The sequence below is a fragment of the Rhamphochromis longiceps genome, linkage group LG23, assembly GCF_057381845.1.
Source record: "Rhamphochromis longiceps isolate RC_006_pf linkage group LG23, R_longiceps_female_GT1.1, whole genome shotgun sequence".
In the NCBI taxonomy this organism is placed as follows: Eukaryota; Metazoa; Chordata; class Actinopteri; order Cichliformes; family Cichlidae; genus Rhamphochromis; species Rhamphochromis longiceps.
Genome location: NC_140578.1, coordinates 42,497,571 through 42,522,331, shown reverse-complemented (window position 1 = coordinate 42,522,331; position 24,761 = coordinate 42,497,571). Strand labels below are relative to the sequence as shown.

Here is a 24,761-nt window from a genome sequence, read left to right as displayed (position 1 = left end):
AGCTGGTGGTGGACTTCAGAAGGGGTCAGCACAGAGACTACAAGCCCATTATCATCAATGGAGCTCCAGTGGAGAGGGTGCAGTCCTTCAAGTATCTTGGTGTCCACATCTCCTCAGACCTGACATGGGCTGCCCACATTCAGGTCCAGACCAAAAAGGCTAGGCAGCGCCTGTATCACCTACGACAACTGAGGAAGTTCAGGGTCTCTCCAAAGATCCTCAGGATTTTCTATACAGGCGCTGTGGAGAGCATCCTCACACAGAACATGACATCGTGGTTTGGGAACAGCTGTGTGAAGGACCAAAAAGCTCTCCAGAGAGTGATCCGTACAGCAGAACACTGCTGCAGGATTGCTCTCCCCCCGCTTCAGGACACCTACACCAGGAGATGCCGGACTAGAGCAGCGCAGATACTGAAGGACCCGTCCCATCCTGGCAACAAACTGTTCCAACTTCTGCAATCTGGTAGAAGGTTCCGCATCTTCCGGGCAAGGACAGAGATACTCAAGAGGAGCTTCTATCCCCAAGCCATCCGTGCCCTAAACACACACACCTGCCCTCTCACATCATCTATAATTGACTGAGACAGGACTCTTCCAGACACTAAACCAAGGCACAATGTACATTTCAATTCCTTTAATTTTAAATATGTTCATATTGTCTATCCTGTAAAATAGTCAGATGTCTATTCATATTAATGTACAGAATTCACCTGCTTGCTGCTACTACTGCACATTCACCCAGTGTATATACTGTATGTGTGTATATATATATATATATATATATATATATATATATATATATATATATATATATATATATATATATATATATATATATATATATACATACATGTTCTTCCTCTACACCCCCCCCCTCCCCCCCCAATTTTTGCACATGTCGAGGAGCGTGTCAGGCTACATTTCACTGTGTTTTATACTTGTATAACTATGCATATGACAAATAAAGAACCTTGAACCTTGAAATCAAATGCTAAATTGCTATAAAATACAAATGACTGTTGTTTTGAATTAAATTGTTTTCATAAACCTGAATGTACAAACTGATTTTATTTGTTGAATATTATTTGTTGTTTCCTCATTGTTTTCAGTTGAAACAGGACACTGCTGTGATGTGTTGTTTACAATCTGGTCTGTAAGTGTAGCTGTCCCTAGTTTACACAAGGTATTACATCTGTAGTGAGAATGAATGGCTATGGATTCTGAGAGTAATAAAGTTTTAGTGCAGTTTTTGTGCAGTTCCCGTGACTTTTCATGGCACGGTGTCAGAAGAAGTTGCCCACCAAAGGTGTAGAAGCAGAAGGGAGAAGATGCAAGCAGTGATAATGGCAAAGGTTAATGCACCTGATTTGTTTGACTTCACTAAACCAGCGCAATGGCTGGTCTGGAGGCAACGTTTATCCCACTTCTGAGTTGCTGCTAAACTCAACCAAGAGGACGGCGATATGCAAACGATAATTCCTACAAAATGTTAAAGAAGAACAACACGATTCATGAACGTGTGAATTTCCATCAAAGTTCCCAACGACATGGTGAGAGTGTAAAAGCCTTTGTCAGAAATCTCTATCAGCTAGCAGAGCATTATGACTTTGGTTACAATAAAGAAAACAAATATCTAATTGCAATATAGCCGACAGTAAAGTGGCCCAGAGGCTGCAGCTGGAGTTGAACTTAACCCTGAAGAAAGATATTAGTGTAGCTTATCAGTCCAACTTAATCAAGATGCAAATTATCGTTGCCTGTGAGATGAATACTGTGTCAGTGCCAGAAAGCTCTAAGAGCAAAAGCAAAGCATGAAAAGAGGGACAGCAACAGCTGCTCACTTCGTGGAAGATTACTGGAATGTGCTCAAATGTCATAAGACTGGATCAATCAATCAAAGATTTTAGGGCCTGTGGATACTAATGCTGACACCTGTGAGGACAATGTATGTGATAAAATAACAATTTAAGATGCTTTTATTTAAATTTATTTTTTTATTAATAATTGATTGACTAATAATTGAATTAATTTCATGTCAATAGCACCATTAGAAATATAGAAATATAATATTTACTTAGAAAATTTGTGACTTGTTCAAGACTCATTTTACCCACTGTATGCAGATCAACTGTCTGCATACAGCTTGCAGGATGAGGATGTGCACTGTTGTGCACCAGGAGGAACTCGGGACCAACTACAGTCTGTGGATCCAAGGATTTCATCCTGATATCTAATGGCAGTAAGGGTACCATTGCCTAGGCTGTAGAGGTCAGTCCCTCAATGAATATGGCTCCACAGACCATCTTTGACCCACCTCCAAACTTGGTCATACTGAACGATGTAACAGGCAGCATAATGTTCTTTATGGCTGAGCACTGAGCACAGGACCCACTAGAGGACACTGGGCCCTCAGACCACCCTCATAAAGTCTGTTTCTGATTGTTTGATCAGAGACATTCACACCAGCGTCCTGCTGGAGGTCATTCTGTAGTTCTGCCACTGCTCATGCTGTTCCTCCAGTAAAAATGGATTTAGTAATTTAGATGCTTTACATATAAAAAATGAGCGAGAATGAAAACTTCCATGAGTATTACATGAAAAAGTTATGTAATTTTTATTACATCAGCATTTCTGTACAATAGAACACCTGCAGTTAAAAAGGCCAAAACTATAATGATGAGAAGATTAAAATATATCTTACCTCTGAAGGTTTGGCACGATGAAAGGTAAGAAAAAACACTTTTGGTTCATACATTTTACCTCAGACTCTAACATTAATGGAACACAACAGTCTGTTTTGTTAGACCCTCTCTGCCTAATAAGGCGGCATCTTGGTTTCACTCTGATGTTGAAGTTCAAAACTGCTAAAAACATAAAAACGAAACAAACGAACAAAATGAAAACACAAGCACGAAGAACTGTTTTTGTCCTGCTGTCAGCAGTGATGGAAGAGGACCCAGATGAAAGATTGATGTTAAACATGATAAGACTGGTAAATGAATTTAACTGGAGTGAAATATAGATGTGTGTGAGTGCAACCAAATGTTTTATGTGCATTTAAGACAAAAACGGCTCTCTGGGACTGTGTGTGTACTGTACCCTGCAGCTGTTTGTTTTTAAAAAGAAAAAAACAAGTTTGTCGTCAATAACATGCCACTTCTCATGTGTGGTTTAACACTTACTGCAGAAACTGAACGCCTGATAAGAAGGGGGAAATACACAGAAGTTGTTTGTGCTAGAGAAAACTCCTCTGTATGGTTTTACAGCAGTATTCCTGTTTTTGTTGCATTAAACTGGTTTCTTCTATACCTGTTTGCATGGTGGTGTGGGAACACAAACATCAAAAATCCTGTTTGTATAGACATGTTAAAATGCATGATTTGAACCTTTTAAATATATATATATATGAGAAAAAGAAACTTGTTGCCCACAGCAGCTCAATGTGGCTAACACTAGAATTCACCAGCTGACACCTCATCCTCATTCAGGTTTGACAGCGTTTCTAGTTGGTAATGGCAGATGCCTGAGCAGGAACTGAGGCTGCAGTTTGGAGAAGCCCTCAGAGGAGACTGATGGCCCATCCCCAAGAAGCATTGATGACTGTCTGCTACAAAGGTCGAAGACTCTAACTGGTAGGCAGGCTTAAGATGACGAGCGGCTCGTGACCTCAATCAGGTTGTCAGGGATTGCACTGAATGAAGTGCCAGCATTATTGAATGTGCCAACAAACATGAAAAAGGAACGCCAGGAAAAGAGATCAGAAGAAAGTGCAGATGATGAGAAAACTTGATGAAAGAGTGAGGGAACCTGAATCAGGTAGTGACTTGGTCGGGGTCTGAACAGAGGCTCTGGCGGTGAAGCATGCTGGGAATTTTTAGGCAGGAGATAATTGCTGACAGCTAAAGGCTTAAGGGTGAGTTTCACTTAAGCTGGATGATGCAGACGGGTTACCAGGCTGGCTAGTTTGCTTCATTTGAGTAAGGTACAGGGACTACTGATTGATTCCATAACAAATAAAGGTGATGTATCAGTTTTGGAGGTACTGGTTGAATTTGAAAGGTTACTTAAGGGGGGGTTAATATATATACAGAACAGGAAGGGGAGGTGTCAAGGTGTAGTCCTGCTCCTGAAGGTCGGGTGTGTTCAGGGTGGTATGGCCCTAAGCGAGAGAGCCACTACATAAAAAGCCTATATATATATTATTGTGCTAAACTGCATATGTTACAACAAAAACATGCAAACCTTCTTTATTAGCTGCAGCTTCAAATTTGAGCTGCAAAATTGCTTTTCCCGCAGTAACATCACCTTAAGAACACGTTCGTTTATTTCAGCAGTGTTAAATTGACAGAGAGCACACAGTGTGTTAGGACGATTTGTAGGTCAAACATTTTTGTCTTTTGGAGACTTTCACTTATATAGAGAACATAAGAATATAAGCATGTGTGTGTCATCACAGCACGTATAAAAAGGCAGTTTCTGCACTGTCCTCTCGTTTATGGCCATACCACCCTGAACACGCCTGATCCTGGAAGCTGAGCAGGGTTGGTCCTCGTCAGTACTTGCAGTCCTGTAAGCTTTTTCACTTCAACACACAAACTGCAGAGGGCGCTGCTGCTTTCTCGGGAGAGAATACTGTTTCACTTTTCTTCACCTGGTAGTGGTTTTGAAATAATGAACTGTGAGGCGAGAGAAAAGAGTAAAATACTTTATTTTATCAGTAATGATAAACAAAAAACACGAATAACAGAATCCAAGGGCAGAAGTGAGACCAGTGTCAATATGTTATACAACCATGTGATCAGATAGCAAAATATACCTTCTGGTACCATCTAGCTGCAGGAGTTCATGGGTAAATCCTTGGAAAGCTGAAGAAATACTTCAGCAGGAAAAATCACAGCCTTTTGCAAAAATATATCCAAATATAATTATACACTTTTTCCACACGTGGCAAAACTATCCGAGGACATGAACTGTTAATGCGTTCATAAGGAAGGCCATGCTTATTATTCACATTAGAGTATTACTGATTAAAAAAATAGAAGCAGAACTTTTTGTCAAACAGAAGAGGAACACAAAACATTTCAAACAGATGTTTATGGCAGAATTCATAGGTCTGAAAATACAAGTCAGTCCCTTTCAAGCAGTTTAAAACAGAAACAGTAAAGGACTGCCATGGCTTTGAGATACTTTGGTTGTAATACAAATCCCAGAGTTCACAAGCAAGAGGACTACAGAGATGGCCATGCTATGCTATGCTAAATTACAACTGTTTAAAGGTAACATTTTAAAAAACCTACAGGAAAAACAAAAGTAGAAAAAATGTTAAAAAAGTCAAAATATAAGTGTCATCACATTTTTACAAGAACAAGCTTTTCCACACAGACAAGTAGACGACAGTATTCCAAGAATAATCTAGTTTTTCCACATCTTTTAAAAACACTGTAACACATGAGTCTTTAATAAAAATGAGTCCATCAATGTTGATCAAATACTGATTAGCACTTGTTTAGACTGATCGTCTATATGGGTTTATTAACCTGCTCCATTATTGTGTGCACATTTAACCCAGTTTATACAGTCAGTGTAAACAAACGAGGGGTCCTAAACACACCGTTTCATCTCAGCACTGAGGCTGGATAATGATTGTATTTTTTCTGTTGTCTCACTCAGAGGTTCTGGGATGCTGCTGGTCGTGATGGTGGTGATCAGTTATTTGAGTGTTGCAGGCCAGCTCACTACAGCTGCTGCTGATGTTGCTGCTGTTCCTGAGTGATCTGCAAACGAAGCTCCTCCTCCTCTGTTAAAATAAGCATAGACGACAGGTCAGAGGGAGAATCAGCTCAGTTCAGTTGTGTCAATACTGCGCCAAATCACAACAATAGTTGATGCGAGACACTTTATATTGTCAAGACCTTACAGTAATCCAAAGAAACAGAAAACCCCAACAATCATATGACCCCCTATGAGTAAGAGCTTTAGTGACAGTGAGAAGGAAAAACTCCCTTTAAGGAAGAAACCACCAGCTCAGGGAGGAGGAGCCATCAGCCGCCACCGGTTAGGGTGAGAGGAGGGAAACAGGACAAAAGACATCCTGTGTCTTCACATCACAATCATCTCTCATCATTTCTCGCAAAACCTGCTCATACTAAGACCCTGGCTTTGATGTGGTGTTGCCAGCTAAACAAAGATGAGCTAGAATCAAACTTCATCTGCTTTGCAATCAACAAAATGTAAAAGCTCAACACATGTTGGAGGTGTCACTCAGATTTAAAAAAAATAAAAATCAAATCAAATCCAGACCACAGACCACCCAGTCACAAAAAAGGTCATTTCAGCAACACGTGATGATTTCTGACCATGTAGTAAAAGATAAGAAACTGCTCAAAACATTAAAAACTTAATTTCCTTCTTTGACACAATAATTTGTGTCATCTGTAGCCTAATCCAGCATTACATGTTCAGCCTGGTTTGTTCAGTCTTAATGTCAATACCGCACTGTGAAATTCATTACAATGGCTAAACCTAAAGAAAAATGAACTTATTGTCTCAATACTCAAGGAAGAAACGTTATTGAGCTTTCAGTGAAGTATACGCCCTGCCACCAAACACCAGCCAAAACAACCCAGCAACAAAATAAAAAGGAGACGACATTTTTGAAAAGAAATCTTACGGATTTTTTTAATCCGCTTTTTCCGTCTGGACTGGACACAGCAAATGACGACAACAAGGATTACCACCAAACAAATACAAATGCCTGATGGTGAAGAATAACAGCAAATTGTGTTTGACATGTTAAAGTGGGACTAGAAATAGACAAATGATTGTGTGAAGTTTAATTCCTCCACATTTCATATAAGATGTGAAACATACCCACAGCGATCCAGATGCCACTGTGATCAGCTTAAAACAACAGGAGCAGAAATGTATTTATTTGGAGATGAGTGACAGGTGACACGTGATAGCACATCATACTTGCACAACCCAGTGTCACTGACTTGACTACTTACAGGGCTTAATGCAGTCTTGTTGAACAGGCTGACTGATCTCAGAGCTGACGGCGTTAGAAACATTGCAAGAGAAACGAGCATTTAGCACGTCTTCGGCTGGCCTTGTCAGCTCCTTGCCAGTCTCTTTTTCTGCCACAGGTTTATCACCCATAAACCATTTGATCTGAAAATTATTTTCACTCTGTAGACAAACAGACAATTAGTGGATTTATTGGAAGGTTCAGATTTTAAGTCTAACATAAAAAGTTAAACTTCGCCAAAATTAGAAATATAATAATCTTTTCATACATTTTGGGTAATTTTCCAGCCTATATAATTAAATAATACATACATAGAGACCCAAGCCTCACTGAAACAACATCTGAGGAAATGCACACTGCAAACTACAGATTCTTCAACAGCTTAATTATGAGTCAGTTATTGGTAGAGTACTCTAACTTAATTGCACCTGAAACAATAAATATTGTACTCACCTTAATAACATTGCAAGTAAAAGAGACTTTTGTCTTGTCACCTGTACACATCACTGTTACTTTGGGCTTCTGCACAGGGTCTGAGTACAGAAAATTTCTTTATATCAACATTATATAAACTACTGCTGATAATGCTTTTCTACAATAATCAACACTGTTGATTAATAAGACTGAAAAGTGACGTCATAATAAAACCAAACACTCTTAATGACAAAGTATGACTAAGACAGCTTAGCACACTTGCTTGTTGTGATATAAGTAGTACAAACACAATAAATACACATATAATGTGTTTTACTTACCTAATACACACAAACGCACACTCTGTAAATCTCCCCCCACATTTAGTCCCTCTGTGTTGTAAACCTCTGGTCTGTATCGTCCTGACTTGTCTTTGGTGAGTTGTGTCAGCTTTAGTGATCCAGTTGAATCAACATCATCATTTTTCCCTATGATCACCTGTTTCTGTCTGCGATAAAAGATTAGACTTGTGTCCTTGATCCATGTCAGGCTATCTGATTCCTTCAGCTCATATCTAAGTGGCACAGTGAAGTTTGATCCTGTTGCAGCATAAACACAATCATCCTGAGAGCCTGAAAGATAAAGAAATGAAGAATAGTCATGCTAGAAAAGCTCTCAACAACTACATGTCAATTCATCAAATTTGAAGGAAATTATTATTTTTATTACTTCTTGGTGTGTTTTTTTTTAATGTTTAAAAGGTGAATGAAAACCTGGTGTCAAGAAGAAACAAAAGTGCATCCAGGTAATCCCAAAAAGTTAATTCTGTTCAACTGGACGTAGCGTTTTGTTTGGGAGAAATGTTTCGTCACTCATCCAAGTGACTTCTTCAGTCCCAGTGATGGGACTAACAGCATTACAAACTACACAACCACAAACAGCTATAAAACAATCGAGTGAGTGAGAGAGTGAGCGAGAGAGAGTTTTGTGTTGTGTGTCAGAACAATGAGGCGACTGCTATCAGGAGTGATACACCTGCTGCTGTCAGACCTGCAGGTATCAGGCTTTTTTTGGATTTCTTCTATATGGTGTGGGAACACTTATTGAATGCAGAACAGCTGATGGTTATGTAAATAATTTGAAATGGTTATTTTAAAAAGGGTAAAAGGTAAATGGATGCAAATAACTTTGTTGTTTGCAAAACTTGTGCATATGATTTTAAAATTGACAATTTTTATTTGCATTTAAAGTTATGAAATATGATTCAATAAACATGTTTGTGGTTGTTACAGTAAAAAATATAACTTTTTCTACTCTGATTTTATGTTTTTTGTCTGGTTTTTGATCAAAAATCAAAAGTAGCTAAAAATGGACAATTATAAGCTGGACCCCAGAGGGTTAAACATTTTTTTAAAGTAACGCAATCGTTACTTTTCAAGTAATTAATTACTTTTAGAATCATGTAACTCAGTTACTAACTCAGTTACTTTTTTGAAGTAGTAACTAGTAACTATAATTACTTTTTCAAAGTAACTTGCCCAACACTGGTCTCAGCTGACTGTAGGTTTCCCCAACCAGAAAGCTCCAGGCAATCCAGGAGAGAAGGACGAACGCTGCCTAAGCGAAGACTCGTAGTGATCCTGTATGTGTCAGGAGTGTCGGAGCAGTTGAGACGCATTTTTTCTAAACACTGAATCTTTGTGGGTTTCAAATCCCAAAACACGCTGCGCCAAAAATTGGTCCACCCAAGGATCAGGTCCCCCGACACAAACAGAGTAACATAGTGTACGCTGTTGAGTGCCAGGAGGATTGCCAGGATTTATACATCGGAGAAACCAAACAACCTCTGGCAAAGAGGATGGCACAACACAGAAGAACTACCTCGTTAGGCCGGACTCTGCAGTCTATTTACAGCTACAGGCCAGTGGACACTCTTTCAAGCATGAGGATGTTCCCATCCTGGACAGGGAGGAACGCTGGTTTGAGCACGGCGTCAAGGAGGCCATTTACGTGAAAAGGGAAAGACCATCTCTGAATCGAGGGAGGGCCTAAAGGTTCATCTTTCACCATCTTATCCCGACATGGACACACAGGGCGGCTGCTCTCTGTCCCGACAAAACAGTGTCTTTGTTTTGCTCTTTTTCTTGTGAAACAAGGCCCACACTGTCATGAGCTCCTTCTCAAAATCAAGAAAAGCAAACTGACTTTATTAATCACGGAAGAGCTATGAATTACACTGAGGGACTGTGGACTGCTTCGGAGGCACCTACATTCAGCGAGCCCTGCTACTAGATCTCGCACACAGATGGAACGTGTCAGGCAGTGCAAGAGGAAGAAGACGGGTAAGTGTGGAGGCATCCGGAGTAGGCTAGCAGCTAATTCACACAAACCTGCTATTTCCCCCATCGTACTGTCCAACGTGCTCTCCCTGGACAACAAGCTGGATCAACATAGAAGAGCCACCTCCACGGGACAAGACTCTGCTGTCCATCTGCATCTAAAGGTCAAAGGTCACTCTTTTGAGCATGCCAATGTTCACATTTTGGACAGAGAAGACAGATGGTTTGAAAGGAGTGAAAGAAGCCATTTATGTCCACTGTGAGCGACCATCTTTGAACAGAGGCGGGGGTTTACGACACCAACTGTCTGCCATCTATGATCCAGTTTTGAGATCCCTTCCCAGGCACCTTAACGCCCACTCACATCCTGGGCCATCTAACCTCAGGAAATCACATGATAGGGTGGGGCCAGGTTTCACAATGAGCTCACCCAAAACCTTGGCTGTCACCTACACCTGTTTTCACACCTTGGATCATGTGATTAGGTAGGGGATCAATAGGGGGTCCATGACCCTCTTGAGGGTCTCCCCCAAAGGGCTTAAATCTGGGACTCTCCACCAATTGGTCTTAGAACTGAAGAAGCTTCTCATATGAGGTGAAACGTGTTCAAGAAACTTGAAGAAATTTTTCTTTCCCAGCTCCTTAGACTGCGATTACCCAGATGACTGAGAACCTTCACAGACAAACTGTCATTGCCTACATTTCAAAGTGCATCAGTGATGTCACAGAGACCAGGACTGTCACTGTCCGGGCCAATCAGAAACCATGGCTGGATGTGGTGAGCCTAAGAACAGCAAGGGCAAAGCCATCGCGCTGCATCAGAGATGTGAAAAGGCAATCCTCCAAGAGGATTTTGCAAAGCTTCAGTGACAGCAGAGATACTTTAGTTCAGTAATTATTGCTAAATTCTAGGTTTTTTGATGGTAAAGCACATTTCCACTGACAGCCTCATAAAGAAAAAAAAGAAATTGAAAAAGAAATAAAACTGCACGATCACTAAATCACATAGAACATCTGGCCAATCACAAGTGGCATCTTAAAGAACGATTTGAAAAGTTAAAATGAACTTTTCCTTTAATAAAGCCTGAGGAATTAATAATGAGATTCATTAAATTGTATTTGTACCTGTGGAGCCGTTGGCTAAGCAGCAGAGCAGAAACACAGCGGTGATAATGGAAGAAGAAGACATCTTCTTCACTCTTCTCATCACATTCAGGTCCAAACAGTTACTCAGTCCAAATCAGGGGTAGATGAATATCCAAAGGCCTTCTAACGACGTGAAAAAATACAAAAGTGAGCAAAAATGAACAAAATGTATCAAACAAACAAAAACAGCTGCAAACAAAGCAGATGTGTTTTCGGGAAATTGTTGAGCCAACTGATGCAATCCAGACTGTCTAGCATGTTCTTAAGTTTCCCTTTTGGTTACCAACATATTATATTCAAACAGGAATATTGCCTCAATTTCTGGCTATAGAGAGTGAGGATGACGTCACCGAACACAGTAAATAGAAAGTGAAAGTAAAAAAAAAAACAAAAACAACAATTGAACTAATTGAACAATAGACCAGACTGTGGTTAGAGCTGAAATGTCTTTTATTTAAAGGAAGGAATTTACTGCGCAGCTCTCTCGCTCTCTCTCTCTTTCCGCAGTTATAAGTCAGCCCAGCTCACCCACTCTCTCTTTAGCTCCTCTTTATCACAGCAATCATGGATACTGACCGCGTTCGTCTTCGGGGTTCACAGCACACATAACGTTGATAGATTTGCATCGATTTCTTACACGCGCGTATTAGAAAACAATGATTCTGTGATCACAAAGCTTAGACCCACCCAAAGCAGTGTGGATGTGGACGAAGCCTAAGTTGCAGTGAGGCTATCAGACAGCAGATGATGATTAATAAAGTCCATGTGATCCATTAAAAAAAAAGAAAAGAATCATGAATTAAAAAGATTTCTTCTGACTCAGGGTGGAGGCGGTGTGATCCTGGGAACTGTGATTATCAAAGCGGAAGCGACTGCGGACCCGATCCGCCCCCTGAACTGTCATTTCCAGGATCTGTTTGGGATCATCGTGGTGGCATGTTTTCAAAATGCCTTCATAAACATACTGAAGTATAAATTAAAAAAAAAACATCTGGCCATTCAGACAGCTGTATAAAAGTTTGGATATTTCTTATGAAAGAAGCAGTGTCACTCTGGCAACTATTGATTACATATTCCACTGCAGATTCTTCGTTTTCCACTGATAGCAGTTTATTAACCTGGCAGCAGGTCATGTCATACATGCCGCCTTCAGACAAAAACACAAAACATGCTGGTTAAAATGAACAAAAGTGGAAGTAAGTGAATAAAAGTCATATGATTGAATGAGTGAATGAATGAAGCCAATTCTGCTTATAAAATAAGAGGAAGCAGAGTAACAATGTCTCTGTCTAAATGTGAAGGTTTTAATTCATTAATTAAAAAAATAAAAATAAAAAAGTTTTTTAGTTGCTTTTTGTCCAAGCTCTCTTCTGTGTTTGTTTGTTTGTTTGTTTTTTAAAGTACAAGTTCTCATCAGCATCGTTCCTCTTTTTTTCTGCCACTTGTGACACACCACACAAAGATTCTAGGTCTGAGCAACTGTCTCAGCCGTGGGCAAATTCTGATTCATTCCTTCAATTTTGTTTAAATTGTAAATTGTTTTTTTTTTTCATCCTCTTCCCTGTTTTTATTTATGGTAGGCCTAATTAGTTGGTTATCGCTGATATTCAGAAACATGAACAGTGACTCTGTCAGTATTTGCAGATGTCCACAAGGTGGCACCATTCCATACACATGTACATGGTACAAATTCTGGTCCTTACGGTAATATTACGGTAATAATGAATGAAATATCAGTTTATTTTAATATATGCGGCAGAAACGGCTCTCTGTTTAAATTTTTTTTAATTATAACATATTATAGGCATCCTGCACAGATCACATGACTTCATCACTAAGGCCAGACGGTGATGATAATGTTATTTTCTGTTATGTCTCTTCAGATCACAGTGTGCCCAGGTGCCAGGTTGTGGGACGCTGCTGTTTTCAGCCTCTTTGTTGGTGTTGACAGCTGGCTGCTGCTGGTAGCGATGCTCATAACAACGAGGCTTTTCCTGTTCTTGATCAGTCCACTGCAAATAAAGCTCCCTCAAATCTGTTAAAATAAGGACAGATGAAAGATCAGACCTGGAGAATCACCGGTCATCTCCTAATGTTTTCAGACAGGATTGTGTCAGCTACACAAGGATAAATAGAAAGAATTAGATCTCCTTTGTAGTCAATATACTGTAGACAGCTCAATGGTAAACTGACACATTCTTATATAGTGCTTTAAACAGCACAGAAAAAGCACTTTTTTCTATTTCTAAGTGCTTTCTATCTAACATTCACACTGAAGTGAATGCATCGGGAGCAACTGATCTCAAAGCTCCAAGTGTATTTGATGTCAGCTAATCTATGCTAATGCCACTGCTATTTGTGTAACTAATAATGGTATTTTATTTTTAATCTTGTCTTAAGACAGTCATTACATCAGCAGAGCAGGTTTAAATCTGTCTGAACTACTTTGTGGAGTCTATCTACATCAGAAATGAATGTGTGGGAGGCAGGTGTGAACCTACAAGGAGCAGAGATAGTGGAGGCAGATGAGATTCAGTATATGGGACCTTTGAGCTTTGTAGAATCCCTACCCTGCTCATTTTAAAACCTTTCATTTAATTCATGTTGTTTAAATTGGTTGTTGGTGGTGCTTTTATTTAAAATATAGTTCTTCTGAATTATTCAAAACGTTTAACCAATTTGCTTATATCAACACACCGTAAGTGACACAATTTAAACAAGCAGCATAAAATATTGCGAAGCCCAGATATAATTTTTAGCATAATCCAACACCAGATGTCCAACCTGCATCGTTATTAATAATAATGATATACTGTCAAGAAATCAAACAAAACAAGTCAACTCATGGTCCCACAAACATTAAACAACTAGGAGTGTGAGTTATGCTAACTTTTTACACTGCAAGTAAAACTGACATTTGTCTTATTGACTGACAGAAGCCAGGCTGCCATATCGCACCATCGGCCCCTCTGGCCACCACCAGTAGGCGGTAGGGTAAAGTGTCTTGCCCAAGGACACAACGGCCAGGACAGAGAGCCCGGGAATCGAACCGGCGACCTTCCGGTTACAGATGAGCTTCCCAACCTCCCTGATCCACGGTCGCCCGTCAAGAAATAATCTTGATAATACATTAAAAATAATAATAATGCTGTATGGGAAAGCTAGACAGTAACTTTAGTACATTAATAAACCAGCAGTTTTCTGTGGGTTAAATGTGTGACTAACATAGAAACAGGCAGAACATTTACTATAAAGTACATTTGTATTACCAGAATAAATGTATGTATAATGTGTTGTTACTTACCTGATACACACAAATGCACACTCGGTAAATTTCCCCCCACATTTATTCCCTCTGTGCTGTGAATCTCTGGTCTGTATCGTCCTGACTCGTCTTCATCCAGTTGAATCAGCATCATCATTTTCCCCTGTGGTCACCTGTTTCTGTCTGCGATGAAAGATTATCCTTGTGTCCTTGAGCCATCTCAGGCTCTCTGATGCCTTTAACTTATATTTAAGTGACACAGTGAAGTTTGAGCCTGTTGCAGCGTACACACAATCATCCTGAGAGCCTTTGAAACAGAAAGATGAGATTAGCCATGTTAGAAAGGCTCTGAACGATTGTATGTCAATTTATAACATTTGAAGGACATTGTGTTATTCATACTAAATTCAGGGCTGTACCTAAACTTTGTTCCATCTGCAGACTTCTTACAAATTTCCAAAGTAGCTGCCAAGAAATCACGATGCAGATAAAAAGTGTCAGACACTAACATTTAATTTCTGTGTGCATGAGCAACGCTGCTTTGCAAAGGTGTCCACATAGCATAGCTTGAGTTAGTACACAGCATGTAAACACATTTTCTGCATGTACAAATATCTTTGTGAGAATTTTCAAAATCTCCATAGAGATGTTATATCGTGTTTTAATTTGATAAATCATTGACAATCAGCTGATATTTCACATTCTTCTCAATAATGTCGACTACTTTAGAAGCTGACTACTTTTAGATTGACTGGAACTTTTTGAGATCACGACAATCATCATGACATTGCAAAGAAAACAAATATACCAAATGTGCAAAAACAGTTCTCAGTAAAATGAATTTTGCAATCACTAAGTCGCTTTATCAGAGTTTCACTTTCTGTCAAGGGAACAGGAAATCAATCATCTTATGATTATTTTCCTCAGTAATAATAAGAAAGTAAGCCTCTACGTTCATTCTGACACACTACTCAAAACTGGTTGGGTGTCTTTTTTCAGAGCCACTTGCTCTAAACCTTTCATTTAGCATGAAATGTTGTTTTCTGGAAAATCCCTTTCATAACTTTACATGTGCAGAAAAGAATTAAAGTATTTATCTTTATAACTGTCATGTGGGAATGTGCTTAATTTCATGAAGCCCAAGTAATGCATGGTCTCACCAAGAAAACAGTCAAAAAAGCATCAGCGATGACAGACAACAATACATCACGTGAAGATCGCATATAAACGTTTTTGCTTGACAGGGAGACAAGTGACTGTAATCACAAGAACTATGATGAGGCAGTGTGATGTTTCAAATAATTAGAGTTACTCATTTAGTCCAATAATGAACACTTTCATTCTTTGTGTAGTACAGGATTACTACAGTTTATTTGGTGGGTCACTTTTGGGTGAATGATACTTGTAATTTGTAAATATAATGATCAGTTTTTTAAAAGAAGCACAATTGTTTGATGTTTTATCTCATTTACTGCATCTACATGAACTTTGAAATGTCAACCTGATCGCTCATTTAAAACTCCCTCAAATACAACAAAACTACACCTGACAGCATACAGAGATGAAGTGTAGCGTACCTGTGGAGGCAGTGATGAAGCAGCAGAGCAGAAACAGCGATGGTGGCAGCAGAAGCCATCTTCTTCACCGTTCTCATCACATTAAACTAACAGCCGCTTTCCATTTTAGAGGCTGTTTCCTGTCAGAGCATGGCATCATCATGTTTATGTGAGTGGGCATGTGTGGTTTTGAAGGGAAGAGGCCTCGTCTGCTCTCATAGATAAAGTACATAATTTCGTTCCACCTCATGTTAACATGTGATGTGAATGGGTGTGATGTAAGTGGTGTTGAGGAAGTGAGCATCAGCGCCCTCTGCAGTTTGCGTGTCGAAGTGCAAAAGCTTACAGCACCTGGTATTCCCAGGCGGTCTCCCATCCAAGTACTGACCAGGCCCGACCCTGCTTAGCTTCCGAGATCAGACGAGATCGGGCGTGTTCAGGGTGGTATGGCCGTAAGCGAGAGAAGAGCACAGAAACAGCCTTTTTAAACATGCTGTGATGACACACACACGTACGCACTTACATTTTTATGTTCTATATATAAGTGAAAGTCTAGAAAAAGCGACAAAAATGTTTGACTTCCAAATCGTCCTCTGTCACTTTAACACTGAACATGTCTTCTTATCGTGATATTACTGCTGGAAAAGCGTTTTTGCAGCTCAAATTTGAAGCTGCAGTTAAGGTTTGCATGTTTCGCTGTAACATATGGTAAATGGCCTGTATTTGCGCTTTACTAGTCCCTAAGGACCCCAAAGCGCTTTACACATCCAGTCATCCACCCATTCACACACACATTCACACACTATGAAGCTTAGCACAATAATATATATCAAAGTGTGTGACATTTGCCAGCTATAAAAGGTCTTTTATGTAGCTATGCTCTCGCTTACGGCCATACCGTCTGATCTCGGAAGCTAAGCAGGGTCAGGCCTGGTCAGTACTTGGATGGGAGACCGCCTGGGAATACCAGGTGCTGTAAGCTTTTGCACTTACACACACAAACTGCAGAGGGCGCGGGTGTTCACTCAGTCTCTCAACATTACTCTATGCTATTAAATTTGTATTCCGCATGATAATCAGCCCAACAAAATAAATAATCAAATTTCTAACATTTGTGTTAGCGTTTTAGTGTGAGGCAAGAGAAACCAGTGAAACAGTTATTTTATCGGTAACAGTATCCATGGAAAGAAGTCCACCATAAATGATAAAGTTATCCGAAATTATTATTATTGTTATCAGTTTGATGTGAAAGTACAAAATAAAGTTATTTAGTAATTAGTAGTTTCAGCACTTAGCTGTGATAAAGTAGTAAATGTATCATTATTAAAAGATAGTAATTTATTACAGGACAGAGTCAAAGTGGCCGAGAGCACAGAGTCTGCACAGTGATTTGATATAAGTTTATAATGTATTCTTATATTTTGGTGTATAAAACCCAAAATATCAGCTAGTACAACTGTCTATCTATGTGTTTAATCATGATATATTCAAAACAAATACACAGACATTATTTATTTTAACCTGGAAATCTGAGAGACATTTACAGTTATTCTAGTGTGTATTGTAGGACAGAAAGTTAGCCTCATTATGTGCCCGTGCTTCCTAAACACTTTGAGTTGCAACACTAACTGAAATCAAATAAGTGTGACTGTTATTAGCTGACAGACCCTTCCCCTCCTCAGATAAGTAAGACAGTGAGTGAGGAATTCATACTTCATGTATACGTAGATCAACCTGTAGATCCATGAAGTCTAATCTGAGCTGTCTGTTCAATTCAAATCCCTCTTTTCCATGATGTGTGTCCTGTAGTGTACTGTCCAACTACTCTGTCCACATCCTTTCATCCTTTAATCCTGAAGCACTCCTCCTCTCTCTATGTGCAGCAAACTCTGAGTCTCAATCTGTTTTCTGTCTCATTTTTTATTTAAACTGGATCAAATGTAAAAAGTCACTTGGATGAGTGACGAAACGTTTCTTCCACCGACAACGCTACGTCCAGATGAACAGAATCAACTTTTTGGGATTTCCTTACCTGGATCATTGAGCAATGCATCAAGTCATAAACAGTGATACGCTGTCAGTATATGCAGATGTCCACAAGGTGGCATCATTACATTACACATGCACGTGCACATAGGCTACTACAAACACAGTTGTGACATTTTACAATTCACATCACACCTGGAGTTTGATGTTTTACAGTGAAGGGAATCACTGGAAGGGTTTTGGGAGTCGGCCCACACGTTCTACTACTATAAATGTGACTTATGACTTCCCCGTGCACTTTTTAATCACTGCAAGCATCTGCACATGATCTGAACTTTGATTATATGGATTTTATATACATCCAGCATGTGGTACAGAAGCAGCAACAAATATATTGTCCAGTGCACAGTTGTGGGAATCTTTAAATCTGAAAGAAGAAAAAACACATGAAAATACGCAAGTCCTGAACTTTCACTCTCACAGCAAATATACAGCATGAACCCTTCCCACCGAGAAGAGCATATTTTCCCTCAAAACAAGGAGCAAAGAGAGCAGAAAGCTCTTAATGTACTGACACAAAGATTAAACAGTCATTCTTTACAAAGGCGCCCACATTGTACGGCCTGAGTTACTACAGAAGATGTAAACAGTCCGACTTCCTGTCTGTCCCACTTTCTCTGGGTAACTTTTTTTTTTTTTAAATCTACTTACAAAACAACAAAGTCTGGAGATGTTTTGATGGTGTTTTAGTTCAATAAATTATTGATAATCAGCTGGTATTTCAGATTAAGGTTCGTACATCTGGTTTAGTCACTTCATGTCAACCACATGCTCATTATTATTTATTCAGACTGTGTATTTGAGGTCATTTCCTTTAATCTGCCAATTTGTTGTGTGCAGCCAGTTTATCCATTTAACACGAAGCTGAAAAACATAAATGACTTATAGCTGAGGCTGGATGCTGGTGATTGCATTATTTCAAGTCGTCTCTCTTCAGGCCACAGTGTGTACAGATGCCAGGTTTCGGGATGTTGCTCGGCGAGTTGCTGTTTTCAGCCATATTGCTGGTATTGCCAGGTAGTTGCTGCAGGTAGCGGTGGTCATAATAATCAGGCTGTTCCTGTTCTTGATTGCTCCACTGCAAATAAAGCTCCCTCTCATCTGTTAAAATAAGCATATATTACAAATCAGACCCGGAGAAACACCATCCTCTGTTAAAGTGTTGGTAAGAAAAAAGGTAAAGCCTGCTATTACTGAGAAAATGGCTTTGATGGGGTTGTGTCAACTAAACACAAAAGGATAAATAAAAGGATAAATAAAAATAAGTTGATCTCCTTTGCAGTAAACGTACACAACTAAGACAACGTTGTGGTGTGCCGGAGTTACATGGTTCATGTGGAGTTTGGATCAGACTGCATGTGACCCTGCAGTTTTAGGCCGCTCAATCATTATGTCAGTAAAATTTTAAAAAAGGCTCCAGTTAAGTGTTATCATCTTAAATAAGAAAGAGCATTGCTTGCATTTGCAGCATGGCTTTTTTTGAAAGATCAGGTTTAGATGCCTCGTCCATAATTTAACAATATTTTCAAAATATATTTTGAAGTCATCTGCAGTTTGAAATGTCTTTAACCTGCTACCATTACATTAACTTAAGTCTAAATATAAATATAGTGGTCCTAGCACTGCACCTTGGGGAGCTCCACAAGTAACCTTTCAGAAGTTTAGACTGAAATGAAGCTTCTTAAGTAACTAACAGATTATATGCAGTGGTTTTAAAATAACTAAAAAAATAAAAATAAAATCTCACCGTTTAGTCGCACATGCTTTTTTCGTCTGATCCGGATACAACAAACGATGACAATTAGGATCAAAATCAGAACAATACCTGATGAGGATGAAAATAAATTGTATTAGACATGTAAAGTAAAGAGTTTATGTATTTGAATCCTGTGTTCATTGCTTCAAGCTTAATTGCTCTGCATTTCAGCAATGCCACACATGTTAAAATGTAAGGATTACACAGAAGACACAACATACCTGCTCCACCACCCACTAAAACCCAGATGCTAATTCCAAATATTGTTTCAGAGAAAACTTCAGGAATAAAACAAGAGAAGAAGAAAAGAATCTTATTATGATATGAGCTCACGAACATTTGGAAAAAGGCAAATTTAAACGTTTGCAGAGTTGACAGCAAGTAATACTTACCAGGCTTATAGCAGATTTGTTGAACAGGCAGACTGATCTCAGAGCCGATGGTGTTAGAAACATTGCAAGAGAAATGGGAGTTTGCCACGTCTTTGGCTACTTTCGTCACCGTCTTCCCTTTTTCTGCCAACTGTTTACCATCCTTATACCATTCAATCTTCTCATTCTGTGGGAGAAAACACAATTAGTAGATTAGTTGAAGGCTTAGAGTGTGTGTGTGTGTGTGTGTGTGTGTGTGTGTGTGTGTGTGTGTGTGTGTGTGTGTGTGTGTGTGTAGTTTTTTGTTTCATTTTGTTTTTCTTGTTTTTCCAGTGCACGGCTCAGAATATAAGAGTATTTTTCTTTTTGTGTGTGTGGTGACTCTGTACAATTAACTGTGGAATTAATAATTTGACAGACAAATTCTTAAATACATTTCAGCATTTTAATCAGTGGGTCGTTGTCTTTGTGTCTTTTGTAAAAAACTAAACTAAACTTAATTAATCAAACTTTAAAACATGAGGCAAAGAGAATGATTGCCAACAGAAGCCAAATTCAGCTGAAATTAGATTAGCTGTATCCCATTTTATATATTAAAATAATATGTGCACATAAATCTTGCTGTTTCAGCTGCATTTTACAGTCAACACAGTTCAACTGCTTGGTTTCAGTGGAGGGGAAATGAGACCTTTGTCCACAGATTCTTCAGCAGCTTAATTATAAGTTGTTTGAGGAACTCACTACATGGAAATGTCAATAAAACATGAAATATTGTCCTCACCTGACCAACACTGCAAGTAAAACTGACTCTTGTCTTATCGCCTGTACACGTCATCGTCACATTGGGCTTCTGCACACGGTCTGAGTAAAGAAAATTTGATTATATCAACATTATATGAACTGCTGATAATACATTAAAAAAGTAATAAGACTGCATCACAAAATTAGACAGTAACTTTAGTATATCAATGAGCCAGCAGTTTTCTGTGGGTTAAATGCGTGACTAACATAGAAACAGATAAAACATTTGCTATACATTTGTATTACCAAAATGAATGTATGTATAATGTGTTGTTACTTACCTAATACACACAAAAGCACACTTTGTAAATTTCCCCCCATAAATATTCCCTCTGCACTGTAAACCCGTGGGATGTATCGTCCTGACTTGTCTTTGGTCAGTTTTGTCAGCTTTAGTGATCCAGTTGAATCAACATCATCATTTTTCCCTGTGATCACCTGTTTCTGTCTGCGACTAAAGATTACGCTTGTGTCCTTGAACCATCTCAGGTTATCTGATTCCTTCAACTTATATCTAAGTGGCACAGTAAAGCTTGATCCTGTTGCAGCGTACACACAATCATCCTGAGAGCCTTTGAAACAGAAAGATGAAGAAAGAGATTAGCCATGTTAGCTGTAAAGAGATCACAATGCACAAAGAAAGTATCAGGCACTAACATTTACATTCTGTTTGCAAATTGTAAAATATTTCTAACTTAGAGGGGACATTAGCAGGCTGTAAACATAAATATACCAAAACTAATGACTTTGTGCACAGCATTAAACACATTTCCTGCATGTCCAAATGTCTCTGAGTGGCTTTTTTGTAAGAAATTACTAAAAACCCATCAGGAGATGTTCGATACGTTGTTTTAATTTGATAAATCACTGACAATCAGCTGATATTTCAGAATAAGGTTTTTGTCTTTTTTGGTCTTCCCAATAAAAGTCGACTACTGTAGAAGATGATCACGTTTTTAGATTGATCTCTGTGTAGGTTGAGTTCTTTTAATCTGCTACATTTGTGCGTGCGCTACAACAAGTTTATACACTCGCTGTGTAGCTGACAAATGTCTATGATAGGACAGATCACTGAGGCTCAATGATTGTTATCTCATATCCTGTTGTTTCTCTTCAGACCACCGTGCACATTTAAACATAAACTAAACCTAACTTTAGTTTGTCGTCAGTTGTGAGCACCAGATAATATTTTTTAAAGGCACATGGCATTTCTTCATGATTATGAGACACTGAGAAGACAATTAGACGTACTCAGTAAAATGGATTTTGCAATCACTGAACAACTTGACAGTTTCATTTTCTATTAGGGGAACCCACAGGAAATCAGAGGTTATATCAGTCGTCTGCTCAAGAGTCACAACATTAATATTTTCCAAAGTGATAACAAGAAAATAAGCTTCTTGTTATCACTAATTTTGAGACACTAGTCCAAGCTGGTTGAGTGCCTTTGTTCAGAGGCAGTCACAAAGTGGGTAATTGCCCCACACCTTTCATGTAGCAAAAAAGGAAGAGAAAACGCATTATCTTTTAAAATTTTAACCATAAGTTTTCTGTTTCTCTCCATCTTAACCACAAGCGGTTCTCAAGACTCTAACCCAGAGAGCTCTGAGCGTCTGCCCGTGACCGTTACCACTTCCCTGTGACTCTTGCATGCCTTTCCTAAAAAATGCCTCTCACAACTTTACAGTTGCAGAAAAGACAAAAAGGCATTTATCTTTATAACTGTCATGTGAGAATGTCTTTTTTTTTTTTTGTAAAAATTGTAAAGATTGTAAAATTCAAACACAACCAGTCAACATGATGCATGACCTGCAAAGAAAACTGTCAAAAGGCATCACTGACATCGTGTGAAGATCACTTATTCTTGTAAATAGTGCTGAAATAATCACAACATTCAATGTAAAACTAAGAAGAAGTGAAGTGATGCAGTTTATGACTTATAGATTCCACAGATGGGGGTGAAGCGCTGCAGCGCTACGCCCCACTCTGTGTGTGGTTGACTTCAACCTACGTGGATTTTGTTACTCATCATTTAAATGATTTTTTTTTAAATTCAAAAGTCTTTATGTAAAGACAGTGATAACTTTAATTAAGTCCAGTCCAGTGAAGACAAACTAGTTTTTCTTTTTAGTCAGCACTGTTCAGTTTCTGAGTCCTCTATTGAGGAATGAAGCCAAATTTGCATTTCATAAGTAAGAAACTGTTAATGATGGTAAATGACAGCGCAGAATAACAAACAGTTAACGAGATGAAATTGAATCTAAGTTTTTAAATAAAATAATTATATTTATGCTTTAGTTCATCAACTACAATTAAATGAAGGCATTTTTACGTGGGAGCTTTTTAGTGGGAGCTTCGTACAGAAAAAAAGGACTGCATGCTACATAGCAACAGATCAAATGTCTGTGATATGTTAAAAAATTATTCAGTGTGCAGCTAAACACATAAATGATTTTATCTTTCAAAAAAATTTGAATTTTGACACTTAACATTTGAAATTAAAGCCATAAACTTTGGATTTTAAAGCTAATTGCTTATACAGTTCACCAAAAACTACACCTGACAGCATACAGAGATGAAGTGTAGCGTACCTGTGGAGGCAGTGATGAAGCAGCAGAGCAGAACCACAGCGATGGTGGCAGCAGAAGCCATCTTCTTCTTCACTGTTGTCATCACATTCAGCTAACAGCCTCTTTCCATTTTAGAGGTTGTTTCCTGTCAGAGCATGGTATCATCACGTTTACGTGTGTGCGCATGTATGGTTTTGAAGGGAAGTGATCCAAGAGGCCTCGTCTGCTTTCACAGATAAAGAACAAAGTAAGTGTGACACTTAGAACAAAGACTTTGCTTTTTTAGGTTTCTTGCTTCAGCAAATATATTTAAATATAATCTCCAGTTAGAGATGTTCAAGAGGTAACCGAAAACTCAAATACAAACTGTCCTAATTTGGGTGATAATTTGTAATTTAGACATAAAATATAAATGTATGTTTTTCTGAAATGACTTCCTCTTAAAATCTGATAATACAAACTGATTTTTCTTGTTACTGCTACAGCGTCCTTTTTGTTGGTGTTTTTCCTTTCACTGTCAAGCAAAGAAAATGAATATTCCATCATTATTTTGTAAAATTAAAAGTGTATTTTATTTTAAATAATTGAAAATAAACACCTCTGTGAGTGTAATGTGGCCAATAAAGTGTGTATTCTTAATTTCAGGAGATTCGGGGTGTCCCATGAAGCAAGATTAATGGGTTATTGAGATAAGCTGAATGTGAGTCAGAGCTCAAACTCTGCATCATGTTGTCACTGAAACTTTTAAGTACTCCTGTTTGGACGTTGATGCAGAAAATGTTATCATGAAGGATACCAACTGAGTACTAATGATTGTTATTGAGGTAGGGAGTGAGTAGCTTTGCCCTCTGCAGTTTGTGTGTAAGTGCAAAAGCTTACAGCACCTGGTATTCCCAGGCGGTCTCCCATCCAAGTCCTGACAAGGCCCGACCCTGCTTAGCTTCCGAGATCAGACGAGATCGGGCTTGTTCAGGGTGGTATGGCCGTAAGCGCGAAAGGACGTCCGAAACTGCCTTTTTGAGGCTGACAAAAATGTCCTATGTAACAATTCTAATACATGTGAGTACACGAGAGGAAGACACCCAACAATGAGTTGAAACATTAACTTGTTATTTATTCCTGCTTAAAACAGATTATTATGGATTTCAAAATCTTATTTGGATTTTGTGTGTACCCATTCATTTTATTTATATACACGTCACAGTTTACATTTTAAAATAGACAGAAACTGCTAAATTAGGCACACTTGTAATTATCCAATTTTTTTTGCATTAAAAAAAAATCTAAATCTGTGTTTTATTACTTGTTTACTTATGTTTAATGTCAGAAAAAGTAATAATGATTTAACTTAATTTAACTTAATTAAAACAAAGATAAAACATACATCTTAAGATGTAAATCAATCACTGTACAGGTCACTTAATAATTTACAGACATACATACACATTTCATACATTTAAAGACCTTT

The 24,761-nt window shown here is 38.6% G+C and overlaps 2 protein-coding genes, 1 non-coding gene and 1 pseudogene across 4 annotated transcripts; all 4 read right to left on the bottom strand.

Moving 5' to 3' along the window:
- Positions 1–4,701: 4,701 nt before the first annotated feature.
- Positions 4,702–11,788, bottom strand: LOC146642698 (T-cell surface antigen CD2-like). Of its 2 annotated transcripts, XM_085397890.1 has the most exons (8): positions 11,616–11,788; positions 10,908–11,051; positions 7,785–8,075; positions 7,483–7,562; positions 7,010–7,190; positions 6,873–6,902; positions 6,673–6,756; positions 4,702–5,799 (listed from the first exon to the last, which is right to left on the bottom strand). In XM_085397890.1, exons 2-8 carry the CDS (start codon positions 10,987–10,989, stop codon positions 5,738–5,740), a joined length of 810 nt encoding a protein of 269 aa, XP_085254016.1. In that variant the 5' UTR covers positions 10,990–11,051; positions 11,616–11,788; the 3' UTR covers positions 4,702–5,737. The 2 variants fall into 2 exon arrangements, with proteins under 2 accessions (XP_085254016.1, XP_085254017.1); XM_085397891.1 differs by lacking the exon at positions 6,673–6,756 and having other exon boundaries at positions 4,704–5,799.
- Positions 11,789–16,088: 4,300 nt separating this feature from the next.
- Positions 16,089–16,207, bottom strand: LOC146642697 (5S ribosomal RNA). Its single transcript, XR_014909844.1, has one exon. It is a non-coding gene; the product is annotated as a 5S ribosomal RNA (ribosomal RNA).
- A 1,410-nt stretch (positions 16,208–17,617) lies between these two features.
- Positions 17,618–23,396, bottom strand: LOC146642696 (uncharacterized). The gene is made up of 7 exons (XM_085397888.1): positions 23,315–23,396; positions 21,005–21,295; positions 20,704–20,783; positions 19,944–20,109; positions 19,773–19,829; positions 19,543–19,620; positions 17,618–18,896 (listed from the first exon to the last, which is right to left on the bottom strand). The coding sequence occupies exons 1-7, from the start codon at positions 23,394–23,396 to the stop codon at positions 18,709–18,711; spliced, it is 942 nt and encodes a 313-aa protein (XP_085254014.1). The 3' UTR covers positions 17,618–18,708.
- Positions 23,397–24,165: 769 nt separating this feature from the next.
- LOC146642695 (5S ribosomal RNA) lies at positions 24,166–24,284 on the bottom strand (annotated as a pseudogene).
- Positions 24,285–24,761: the final 477 nt, after the last annotated feature.